This window comes from Salvelinus fontinalis, chromosome 3 (assembly GCF_029448725.1).
Source record: "Salvelinus fontinalis isolate EN_2023a chromosome 3, ASM2944872v1, whole genome shotgun sequence".
In the NCBI taxonomy this organism is placed as follows: domain Eukaryota; kingdom Metazoa; phylum Chordata; class Actinopteri; order Salmoniformes; family Salmonidae; genus Salvelinus; species Salvelinus fontinalis.
Window position 1 is genome coordinate 10,632,646 of NC_074667.1, and position 13,089 is coordinate 10,645,734.

At 45.0% G+C, this 13,089-nt stretch overlaps 1 protein-coding gene across 7 annotated transcripts in view; it reads left to right on the forward strand.

Moving 5' to 3' along the window:
* LOC129838445 (ubiquitin carboxyl-terminal hydrolase 34-like) overlaps window positions 1–13,089 on the forward strand; it is a 60,664-nt gene that overhangs the window by 2,646 nt on the left and 44,929 nt on the right. For all 7 annotated transcript variants that reach the window (XM_055905397.1, XM_055905403.1, XM_055905421.1 and 4 more), the window contains exons 2-12: window positions 3,008–3,095; window positions 4,262–4,844; window positions 5,168–5,218; window positions 8,975–9,124; window positions 9,473–9,540; window positions 10,886–11,078; window positions 11,373–11,434; window positions 11,546–11,627; window positions 11,748–11,840; window positions 12,124–12,249; window positions 12,789–12,918. In XM_055905397.1, the coding sequence (XP_055761372.1) occupies window positions 3,008–3,095; window positions 4,262–4,844; window positions 5,168–5,218; window positions 8,975–9,124; window positions 9,473–9,540; window positions 10,886–11,078; window positions 11,373–11,434; window positions 11,546–11,627; window positions 11,748–11,840; window positions 12,124–12,249; window positions 12,789–12,918 (1,626 nt within the window). The remainder of the gene's footprint in view (window positions 1–3,007; window positions 3,096–4,261; window positions 4,845–5,167; window positions 5,219–8,974; window positions 9,125–9,472; window positions 9,541–10,885; window positions 11,079–11,372; window positions 11,435–11,545; window positions 11,628–11,747; window positions 11,841–12,123; window positions 12,250–12,788; window positions 12,919–13,089) is intronic.

Below are 13,089 nucleotides of genomic sequence, written 5' to 3' on the forward strand. Positions count from 1 at the left end.
ATGCATGCAAGGGAAGTGAGGGACTTACTGAGGGAATGAAGGGATTCAACCCGCTATTGAATATGCTGTGCAAGTAAGCCTGCAGGGTGGCAGGTAGTCTAGCTGTTAAGAGCGTTGGGCCAGTAACCGAAAGGTCACTGGTTCAAATCCCGTGCCAGCTAGGTGAAAAATCTCGATGGCCCCTTGAAGAAGACACTTACCGCGAATTGCTCCTTTAAGTCGCTCTGGATAAGAGCGTCTGCTAAATTACTAAAATGTAAATGTAACATGTGGCTGCCATTGTCAATCCCCACATACCCTGCTTTAAGATGCTGTCTGGCACTGTGGCCAGCAAGGCAGAGGTTGCCCTTGAGCATAGATCTGGGACCAGTTTACCCGCCCACCCCTAGCCTAATACTAATCCATTGATGTAAAAAGCCAAACTGATCCTAGATCAGCACCTAAAGCCAACTGTTGCTTCCACCAACACAGGAAGTTGAGCTCAGCAGAGCCCCTGCTGAGTTGTAGGTGTCTATTTTACTTCTCTAATGTTTTTGTTACAAGCTCAAAGCTTTGCTGTCAGAACAATGGCTGGGATTTCCAGATCCTCTTATCTGGGAATGATCGCAATGTTTTTGGTCCAGGCCACCGAACACAATGTCGTGGATTGTTTTATGAAGGGAGCTGGGAATTTTGGCAAAGTCCAGTCCAAGATAAAATAATAATATAAAAAAAAAGGTGGTTAAAAAGGGAATTAAGGCAGACACACACAGTTAGGTCAGGGTCAGGGCAAGGTGAACTTTAGAACGCTGTTTTGTTGTTCATCTCAGGAACAGACCCACTTACCTAGACACAAGTTCCACTTTGTTCTGTTCTGTTTCTCTTGGTAGTGTTTTGGCACAACTCCAATTGTCACAGTGGTTATTATTAGGCCCTATTCATGATAAGAATGTGACATTTGGGCCTAGGTCAGTCAGGCATGGAAATTGCTGATAGGAATGGGTCTCTTGTCACAAAGTTTGAATGTAGGCTGCACCTTTTTTAAATGACACTTCTCCCTCCAACATAATGTGCAATACTCATCGTATAGTTTATTTCATTAGCAATTTATCTTAAGTCCAACTTTTAATTGGCAGTGAAGAAAGAGAGGTAGCAGTAACACTTAAAGTATTCCAAAACAACCACAGGTGCTCCCGTGGAGGAATAGTACTAGAAAAGCCAAATAAAAAATGATAACACAAATATGTCCGTAGTGGCATAAAAAAAAAATCTAGCTTAAAGCACTCGTGTGGGTTTGTAAGTTAAAAAGCCTTTAATATGTGGGCTAAGTCATTTTGTGTATCGGCTAACGCTTTCATCACGGTGTCCTTTTGCTTTTCTTGTTCGTAGTCTTGGCATGTGGGGCGGCAATATGGTCAGTTTTGTCTTTTTGTTCTGAGAGCAGAAAATAGGGTGCTGGTACAACAACAAAGATCTGTGGTTGAGGGGTGGGTGCAAACGCAGCCTTCCCAGAGTCCCACATCTTTCATTTACACCATCGACTTTGTGAAAGACACAAGTGCTTTGGGGTTGCAGAATAATATAGGCAATGCCGCACTTTCCACAGAAAAGTTAGAGCTGAACTTTTGACACAGCAATAACCTTCCATTGGACACACTTTGCCCCACACGTTGCTTACATTTTGTTTTGAGACTGTGTGTGTGTATGCTTGTGTGTCACCAAAAGGGATGTGCATGGTTATACGAATATCCTAAAGGATGTTAGTATTAGAGTACTTGGGGGTATTCATTTTTGCAGCAATAAAATGTATAGGCCTATTTTAAAATACAGGCATTTTCTAAATTGAAATATCCATGTGACATTGTTACAAATAAGGTCCGTGACATTTCAAATGATTAATTGAATAAAATCAACTTTTCAATTATGTTGTGACGTGCCCCATGTCATTCGTCTACACCTAGATTTAAATGTGTCCACAGTGTGTCCGAAATCCCTTTTCCCACGCTTTATTCAAATGCAATTATGCATTCTAAAAACTGTGGAATAGGCAACATATGATAACACAGCAACAACTGATGGCAGTAGCTAACTAGTGTAGCCAAACTAGCCAGCTAAACGAGGTGCCTCTCGGTCCCAAACACACATTTTCTGGAGACTTGTGGGAGGAGTGCTTTCTGATAACATCGCCCATTCTATGCGATTTCGGTAGCCTGTTTACATCCGGATTTAGGAGAAATCTAAACACAATGCATCCCTGACCAACTCCTGAAGTGGTCAGTCAGATCTGAACACAATCAGACCACAAAGGGACTTTTCAATGCGATCTTCGTGTTCTGATAGCAGTAGTCGCATGTAAGTGCCAAGTGTAGACACAACCTCTGCCTGTCTGCTCGCTACCACCTCACCAGCATCTCCTAGCAGCAATAGAGCGCCAGCCTCAATTTCGCGCAACAGTGCTCAGGTTAAAAACGTACGTTTATTTCAAATATCCAGATACAGACAAAAATGTATGATACTATTCAAATAATGAAATGATTTCTACCCTCATCCCTAGTCACCGACACATAATACAGTAGCTGACTTGAGCCTGTAGTTGGAATGCCTGTTGGTGTGGAGTACCTGTCAGTTGTCGGTAATGGGGAGCCTTGCCTGTCCCCGTGCTAATGTGGTGCCGAGGCACGTTTCTCACCAGAGACTTGAGACTTCCATGGGTCAGTCTCCCATCCAGAGTAGAGGATCATCTCTGTTCTCCTGTTGACCAAAGGACCGTTCGCATTGCGCCTCCCAGATATATATGTTTTGTTGTTGTAGCAAAGTGTCTGTCAAACACTTTAATCTTCAACAGTCTTTGATAATGCCTAAAATATTTGAATTGCAATTTCAGCTTCCATTGTGTGCTATTTTCTAGCTCGCGGCCACCATGTAGCCTTTGAACAAGCAGTGTGGGTCAAGGGTCATGTCCCACACTTGCCTTTTCCATGTACATTGAACTGTACTCACCACCCTGTCTGCTCTCTCTTCCCTCCAGTATCGGATGCAGACAGCACTGAGGGCCTACAGCTGAAGAAGGAGCATGCTTTACGAGTCTTCAGCTACATCAGCTCATGGACCCAGAGGTCAGTCTCCCGCTCTCCTCTGTTCCCCGCATTCATTCATTCTTCCGTGGATTCGTCCCAAATGGAGCCCTATTTAGTGCACTATTTTTGACCAGGTGCACTTCTTTTGACCACTATGTAGTGGAAAGGGTTTCATTTGGAACGTAGACCATTATTCATTCATATTTAAAAGGGGAAGATGTACGCTCCTGGATAGCTCTAGGTCTATCTGAAGTCATTATCAGCCATGAATTCATTGTTTATTACTTGCGCTAACGGCTAACCAATGTGTTTTAGGTGTAGCTTAGCATGTAGGCTAGCTAAGGTCACTAGAGGACAAGTGGGTCATAAATAATAGGTTTTTCGGCTCGCTTAGTGGTGGTTGTTATTGTTGTTTAACAACTTTGTGTTTTTCGTGCCTGCACGGAGAAGAGCCTTGAGGAATTTTTGACCTTTCATAGTTCTACCACTCCCTGTGAGATCAGGCAAAGTGCTTGACTGATCAGGGAAAGTTGATTCTAGTTTTGCATTCTTCTCTTTGTGTTTCTGATTAGTGGGATCCTTCATGTGTTTTAATTGGTTGCTGTCTTATCAAAATACATGGTGGGGGGGAAGAATGTCTAATAGGATGGTCAGTAATATAGTCACAGCCGTTTTACATAACGTTATTGTCACAAGAAACCGTATTCATGAGAACAAACAGAGCTCAAAATGGATCCAAGGGCTGCATTCAATTAAATCCTCCACAACAATGCATATTCTGTGTATTTGTTCATTCAGCTAAAGCCCACTTACATGTCTTATTCAGAAAGCGAGAGAACTGAATATTTTCTGTTGCAAGTACCTTAAACTAGGCTTCTCTTGCTATGTTATTTGAATATGGGGAGTAAAGTATGTTTCTATGCTTTATTCGCTTCAATGCAAGTTTGATTGAATAGAGCCAATAGAGGAGTCTCTAAAGATGGCTGGTTGTTGAGGCCAACACAGGCAGAAGCTACAGTTGACTGTCGTGTGGGCCGTGCATTGCCTTTTTATGGTTCCCAAACGTTTTGGTTCCTCGACCATCCAAAAGGAATGAGTCAGCCTCGAACTGCGACCCCAGTAGGAGTTGACTGCGACTCACTGGTGGGTCTTTGTGATTCGCAGTTCACTCAATCCCTCTCGCCACTCCTCCTTTCCCTCCACAGGCAATGTCTATGCTGCTTCAAGGAGTACAAGCACCTGGAGGTGTTCAACCAGCTGGTCTATGCCCTCATCAACCTGGTCATCGCTCAGGTCACCAGTCTGAGAGAACGCCTCTGCAGCGCCACCAGCCAACGGGGCGTCACCGACGACGAGGCCGCAGGTGGCGAGGAGGGGCCAGGGACAGAATGGCGAGGAGAGGGAGGGGGTGGAATAACTGGAGCAGGGCCACACCCTCAGCAACCGCTCACCTCGCCTGTTGAGGACGAGCCGCTGAACGTGGAGAGGGACTCGGCAGAGGAGGACGGCGCCGGGGACGCACCGGAGCAGAACCAGAATAACAACAACCAGAACCCAGTCCAGGGGACGAGCCAGGCCCAGCAGGAGGCCCCCAAGCCAGGGGGTAGTGGTATTGGGGCGTCTGAGGCTGTAGCTAGCAGCAGTACGGACTGCCAGGCCCACGAGGACATGTTTGACTCGTGGAGCACCGAGGACCGGGAGAAGCTGCTGCTCTGCGCCGCCAAGATCTTCCAGATTCAGTTTCCCCTGTATACGGCTTACAAACACAACACCCACCCCACCATAGAGGTAATGGAATGACACACCCTGAAACAACACAATACATAATCAAACCCCACTGTAGAGGTAATAGAATAACATGTTTCCCCCGACACAACACCCATCCCACCAAAGCAGTAATGTTATAATATGTACCGCACACTGCACCATAGAGGTAAAAGCGTAACATGGACCCATACTCACAACTCAATTATGGATTCAGTATATCAGCATTTATCTCCATGGTGTACTTAATACTTGACAATGACATTGGTGTCCTCCTGTTCTAAAATATTCGAACATTTCTCAGTATACAATATACTCGTCATACTTTCTTTGTTTCCTTTTTCCAGGACATCTCTGCTCATGAAAGCAATATCCTCGGCTCCTTCTGCGACATGAACGTAAGGACTCCTCCGCCCTCTCTTTGTTTTTACGACTCCACTGTTTCGTCCAAAAACACAATACTCGATCCGCCTGAATGTCGCTTTGTGTCGGGTCCAACTGTTTACGGCGACATCTACGTCTCTCAAATGGCACCCTATTCCCTTTACAGTGCACTACCTTTGACCCGGGCCCGTATGGCTCTGGTCAAAAGTACTGCACTGTATAGGGAATAGGGTGCCATTTGGTATGCATCCTACGTCATCCAGTCCTTTGAAGCAAAGGCCCATGTCTTAATGTGTGGTCTGCCTGTTTGACCAATCACCAATCTCCTCCTAGTCTCCTCTCCTCTTTCCTGTGGTCATGTTACTCATATCAGTGATTCATGACATCTTGGGTCTATTTATATTTTATTGGGAAGCTGCTTGAAAAGTGGCATGCCCAGGGCCCAACAGCTGTGTCCCATTTAGGACTGGGAGAGTAGGGAGGCAGGACTCTGAACACTCTTCCCAGGTTGTTGTAATGGGTTTTCACTCGAGGAGGTTTGGTGTAGATTTGGTTAACAATAGGTCCTAGAACAGTTCTCCCTCAGGGGTCCAATTACAAATGTTTCCTTTAGGACCAGGGGAGACAGAGGGAGAAGGCTCTCTCTAAACACTGATCTCAGGTCCCTCTTGTGGCTTTTCAGGCCAACGTACACATGAGGTGTGAAATGTGTCTGCAGTGTAGTTTGGGTTTTTATTAAATTGAGGCTCATTTCCACCTCCAAGTGCTGTCGATCTTTCCCCAGAGTACAATAATCGGTTTCGGGCTAATTAAATAACTCTCCAGCTTATACCTTTCCACCGTATTTAACATTTATGTGCTTTTAATGGATATTTTTAGTGGAAAAAGTTCATAGTCTGCATCAGACCGGAGTTCAGATAGTATTCTGTGCTTAATTGACCTTGCCTAGCTGGAATAAAACCAATGGAATACTCTAATCAAATTGTATTTGTCACATGCGCCGAATACAACAGATGTAGACTTTACAGTGAAATGCTTACTTACAAGCCCTTAACCAACAATGCAGTTTAAAAGTATTTACTCAAATAAACTGAAGTTTAAAAAATTATAGAAAAATAACAAAGAATTAAAGTGACACAATAAAGTAACAGGCTATAAACAGGGGGTACGGGTACAGAGTCAATGTGCGGCAGCACAGGTTAGCTGAGGTAATATGTACAGTACCAGTCAAAAGTTGACACACCTACTCATTCCAGGGTTTTTCTTTATTTTTTACTATTTTCTACATTGTAGAATAATAGGGAAGACATCAATACTATGAAGTAACACACATCGAATCATGTAAACAAATCAAAATCAAAATATATTTGAGATTTGTTATTCTTCAAATTAGCCCTTTGCATTGATGACAGCTTTGCACACTCTTGGCATTCTCTCAACCAGCTTCATGAGGAATGCTTTTCTAGAAGGAGTACCCACATATGCTGAGCACTTGTTGGCTGCTTTTCCTTCAATCTGCGGTCCAACTCATCCCAAACCATCTCAATTGGGTAGAGGTTGTGTGATTGTGGAGGCCAGGTCATCTGATGCAGCACTCCATCCCTCTCCCTCTTGGTCAAATAGCCCTTACACAGCCTGGAGGTCATTGTCCTGTTGAAAAACAAATGTTAGTCCCACTAAGCCCAAATCAGATGGGATGGCGTATCGCTGCAGAATGCTGTGGTAGCCATGCATCACCTGATATAGAGGTCCTGAATGGCTGGACGCGTGGCCCCAGTGATGAACTGGGCCGTACGCACTACCCTCTGTAGTGCCTTGCGGTCGGAGTCCGAGCAGTTGCCGTACCAGGCGGTGACGCAACCATTCAGGATGCTCTCGATGGTGCAGTTGTAGATCTTTTTGAGGATCTGAGCACCCATGCCAAGTTTTTTTTTTTCAGTCTCCTGAGGGGGAATAGGTGCTTTCATGCCGTCTTCATGACTGTCTTGGTGTGTTTGGACCATGTTAGTTTTTTGGTGATGTGGACACCAAGGAACTTGAAGCTCTCAACCTGCTCCACTGCAGCCCCATCAATGAGAATGGGGGCATGCTTGGCCCCCCTTTTCCTGTAGTCCACGATCATCTCCTATATCTTGATCACATTGAGGGAGAGGTTGTTATCCTGGCACCACACTGCCAGGTCTCTGACCTCCCTATAGATTCTCATCTTTGTTGGTGATCAGGCCTACCACTTGTGTTGTCGGCAAACTTGATGGTTTTGGAGTCATGCTTGACCATGCAGTCATGGGTGAACAGGGAGTACAGGAGGGGACTGAACACGCATCCCTGAGGGGCCCCTGTATTGAGGATCAGCGTGACAGATATGTTGTTACCTACCCTTACCACCTGGGGGTGGCACGTCAGGAAGTCCAGGATCCAGTTGTAGAGGGAGGTGTTTAGTCCCAGGTTCCTTAGCTTAGTGATGAGCTTTGCGGCCACTATGGATTTGAACGCTGAGGTGTTGTCAATGAATAGCATTCTCACGTAGGTGTTCCTTTTGTACAGGTGTGAAAGGGCAGTGGGGAGTGCAATAGAGATTGCGTGATCTGTTGCGGCGGTATGCAATTTGAAGTGGGTCTAGTGTTTCTGGGATAATGGTGTTGGATATGAGCCATGACCCACCTTTTTAAGCACTGCAGACGTGAGTGATGCAGGTTGGTATTCATTTAGGCAGGTTACCTTGGTGTTCTTGGGCACAGGGACTATGGTGGTCTGCTTGAAACATGTTGATATTACAGACTCAGACAGGGAGAGGTTGAAAATGTCATTGAATACACTTGCCAGTTGGTCAGCGCATGCTTTGAGTACACGTCCTGGTAATCCGTCTGGCTCTGCAGCCTTGTGAATGTTGATTTCTTTAAAGGTATCACTCACATCGGCTACGCAGAGCGTGATCACACATTTGTTTGGAATAGCTGGTGCTCTCAAGCATGCTTCAGTGTTGCTTGCCTTGAAGCGTGCATAGAAGTAATTTACCTGGTCTGATAGGCTTGTGTCACTGGGCAGCTTTTGTAGTCCGTAAGAATTTGCAAGCCCTGCCACATCTGACGAGCGTCGGCGCCAGTGTAGTAGGATTCAATCTTAGTCCTGTATTGACGCATTGCCTGTTTGGTGTTCGTCAAGGGCATAGCGAGATTTTTTATAAGCGTCCGGGTAAGTCCCACTCCTTGAAAGCAGCAGCTCTACCCTTAAGCTCAGTGCGGATGTTGCCTGTAATCCATGGCTTTTGGTTGGAGTATGTACGTACGGCCACTGTGGGAATGACATCATCGATGCTCTTATTGATGAAGCTCCCTACTCATTTGGTACACCAGGCAGGCTAAAGCAAATGCTCAAAGATTTCATATTAATTCAGCAAAAAAAGAAACGTCATCTCACTGTCAACTGCATTTATTTTCAGCAAACCTAACATGTGTAAATATTTATATGAACATAACAAGATTCAGCAACTGAGACATAAACTGAAGAACTTCCACAGACATGTGACTAACAGAAATTGAATAATGTGTCCCTGAACAAAGGGGGTGTCAAAATCAAAAGTAACAGTCAGTATCTGGTGTGGCCACCAGCTGCATTAAGTACTGCAGTGCATCTCCTCCTCATGGACTGCACCAGATTTGCCAGTTCTTGCTAGTCTCTTCCACTATGATGTGTGTTATGAAGCCAAAGTAAATTTTCCATATCCGTGTGGACAATAAAGTTGTGTTGACCTTGTTTTTCCCTGTGACCAGGATGTGGAGGTCCCCTTGCACTTGCTGCGCTACGTGTGCCTGTTCTGTGGCAAGCACGGTCTGTCGCTCATGAAGGACTGCTTTGAGTCAGGCACGCCAGAGAGCCTGCCCTTCCCCATCGCCCACGCCTTAATCACCATCGTCTCCAATGTGAGTAGGAGTTGATCCAGCCACCCAACATTGCAACCCAGCCCAACCGCTCATAATTTACATATGTTTATATATCCACCCAATCCTGGATGCATTTACCACTACCTCCAGATGCTGTTTCAGCTCCATCTCCAGAGCCACATGTATGCAGATGTTCTTGATGCAGTTTCTATGTTATAGCACAGCTGTTTCGTTTGTGAATGCTCTCTCCGTCAGTAATCGCAGTGAATAATCAGTTGTCAGCCAGCTCTGTGTAAGTGGCATCTGTTTTTAGGTTTTCCACTGCTTCTCACACATCTCAAGGGATGTCAGTCTGATTCCAAATCCGTTTGTTCTCTCCACACACAGATCCGAATATGGTTGCACATTCCCGCCGTCATGCAGCACATCATTCCGTTCCGCACGTATGTAATACGGTAAGTTCACACTCTCCATATCAATGAAACTCCGTGGTGAAGTCTCTGTATTGACTTCAGAGTGAGGATAATTAAGTCTTCATTCACTAGTGCCTCGAAATCCCTAATTAGGCATGTATCAATACAGATTGAATCACCAATCATTTATTGAATAAAATGCTTGTTAGTCCTGACGTTTTCCCCATATCAAATACAGCTCTCAACAATATGGCATCCCGTACTGCTGTTTAGTGATTTTATTTCTGCAGTCATTCTTAAGAGAATAAGAAAATGGGGCAGGGAGAGGGGAATTGCTGTTGCAGTCGGAGCTCCTCTCGTCAGAAATGGCCCAAGGGGCTGTTTGAAATGCATATTGTATTCGGATACACAGAGCTGTGTTGTTCGACTCGCCCACCACTTTCCAACACACAATCAAACGCACTTGATAGAGATTCTCCCCTGAATATTGGATGTAGTATTAGGGAGGACGTTATGCAAAAAGGGTAATCCAGCATATTGGCAGTCGATCAGCATAAATCAAGCTTGAATTTAGTGGATGCTCTTACGAAGCATATTTTTGTTGTATTTGAGTTGAATTTCTAAAATTCAATCAGATACTTGACTGTATATATTTTTTTCTGGATGGAAAGCAATTTCAGCTGAGAGCCCTCAGTCGGTGTAGTGTGCTTCAGTCTTGCCGTGCCACCAACTGGTGTTGCTAGGAAGAGCTTCCCTTGCCATGGTAACAGTGGCCAATGCTCCAGTCAGCGTCTCCTCACATGACCTTGGAGCAGCCAGACAGCTCGCAGGCCTCGCCGCACCTCTGTCATGTGACCTGGGTGGGCTGGATTAACTGGTCCTGATGTCCAAATGGAACATTCCTTACTCATTTTGGTCCTTTGTCTAAGAAGAAAGATGAAATGTGACTTTTTGGCTCCAGTGCCATTCCACCTTACAGCGTATCAATCCTTCCTCCTGAATTGAGCAGAATGTTTGTTTTCTCAGAAGTTATTAAAAAGATACATACTGTATCTTATTGATCACAGAGACCGTAGATTCTCATTGAAGCCAACTATTGTCATGGTTTTTCTCAGTAGCTTATCAAAGTGCTTCTCATCTGAGTGTTTCAGCCAGCCTCGATAGATGCCACACACTTAGTCCTTACTGTTTAGTTTGTCCAGTCATTATGTCCAACCTGTCTACCGTGTCTTCTCCAGAAACACACTTGAGAGAACCTGACCAAGGGACTTTAACTTTAAAATTAATCAGAACAAATAAATATATTTCCTAACAAAGGGACTTCCTGGTTTAAATAAAGTTTTATCTCAATTCACAATAACTTATTTCCAAATGTGTCCCTCCCCAGGTACCTGTGCAAGCTGTCGGACCAGGAGCTGCGTCAGAGCGCGGCACGCAACATGGCCGACCTGATGTGGAGCACGGTGAAGGAGCCGCTGGACAGCGCACTGTGCTTCGACAAGGAGAGTCTGGACCTGGCCTTCAAGTACTTCATGTCCCCCACGCTCACCATGAGGCTGGCCGGCCTCAGCCAAATCACGGTGAGACTCACACGTGTACCCAGAGACGCGCACACCCACTCTCACACACTGCTGTGTTGCTTGCTCTTTGGGAGTCTCGGCCCGGGTTACTGTGAAGCACATTGTGACAGATGTTTTGTTTTTGACACAGAGACACTTTGACTTGTATACTTTACTAAAGCTCCACTAGGAGTTTCAGTTTACTGTAACTGAGATTTTTACTCTAGGGTCAATGACTCGATAATGGGATGAAGTACACCGGTGTGTGCATGCATACATAATTCATGAAATGTTTATTCTCGTTTTCTCCCACAGAATCAGCTCCACACCTTCAACGACGTCTGTAATAATGAGTCTCTGGTGTCCGACACCGAAACGTAAGTCAATTGAGTTGATTTTACAATGAAACGCAAGTCAATTGATTTGAGTTAGCAATGCATCACGGACCGTTAAAGCTGCGTACCTCAACCTCAAACTGTCCCCCCCAGGTCAATAGCAAAGGAACTAGCTGACTGGCTAATCAACAACAATGTGGTGGAGCATATATTTGGACCAAATTTGCATATTGAGGTGAGTTTTCCCATTCCAAGTCGTTATTACAGTAAGTCAATACATTTTTATGGGTAATCTGTGTTTGCACTTCCCTGTTTATGAGGAGGTTGTCTTTGTGCCTCTTTGTTGTCGTTCCAGATAATTAAACAGTGCCAAGTGATCCTGAACTTCCTTGCCGCAGAGGGCAGGCTCAGCACCCAGCATGTGGACTGCATCTGGGCCGCAGCTCAGGTAACTAGGCCCTAAACACCAGGGCCCAGAAAGCATATAGAAAGCTTCTCAGAGTAGAAATGCTGATTTTAGGATAACTTTTGCCTCTTCAATCAAGTTGAGGGACCTGGTCTTAGAGCAGGGCTCATACTCTGAATTTGTATGCATATGTTACACTTTTCTTTACTATATTCTACCAAATAGTTTTGCTATTATTTCATTTAATTGAAATCCAAAGTTGTCTTTTGTGTCATTTTTCATTGATTGTCTCCTTGACCCTGTCTCTCTATCTATTATTATGTAGCTGAAGCACTGTAGCCGTTACATCCACGACCTGTTCCCCTCGCTCATCAAGAACCTGGACCCGGTGCCGCTGCGCCACGTCCTCAACCTGGTGTCCGGCCTGCACCCCAGCGCGCACACCGAACAGGTACCCACACACGCCACACATCATGAGCGCCCAATGGAACATGAGGACTACGAATTACCTAGGTCCGAGACGATGCCAGTATCGCGATTTCTCTTAGGTATTGTGGCAAGGAAACACAACACGAAAGTAATATAACTTCTTTAGAAACCGAGTGTCATCTGTAGTCTGAGTGATTGATTTTCCAAGCTATAGCACACCCTATTTTACATAAAGCAGATTTTTAAAGGACCAAAGAGTTTGGTCTGCTTTGTGTTTTGCATTTTTGCCATGGAAAAAAATATTACGATACTGGTATCGTCCTGGGCCTGTTATTACCTCAGATTAGAGTTACTTTAGGCCATGGCAAGGAGTGGACAATCAAATGTTCAGTGTGATTTAATCTAGAAATCACCAGATTACTTTAGGGCGCTTTATAGTCACATACACCCAGCCTTAACTAACAGAGCTGCTCTTTGTCTTGGTCACCTTCCCACCATAAATATCCTATAATTGTGATTCTGAATGTAATTCTATGCTGCCCACCCACCCTCCCTCCTCAGACCCTGTACCTGGCCTCCATGCTGATCAAGGCTCTGTGGAACAACGCCCTGTCCGCTAAGGCCCAGCTCTCCAAGCAGAGCTCCTTCGCCTCGCTGCTCAACACCAACGTCCCCATGGGCAACAAGAAAGGTACGATTGTTGTGTTTGTCTGTGGGTATTTCAAGGGGATATATGTTCTTTATCTTTGTGGTAGACAACCCCGGTGCTGTGGAGTTGCTTTGGTATGCTGGTTTTTGGTCCAGTCCAGCACTAATCAAGGTGATGAAGGTGTTGAATCAGGTGTTTTAGTGCTGGGATGGA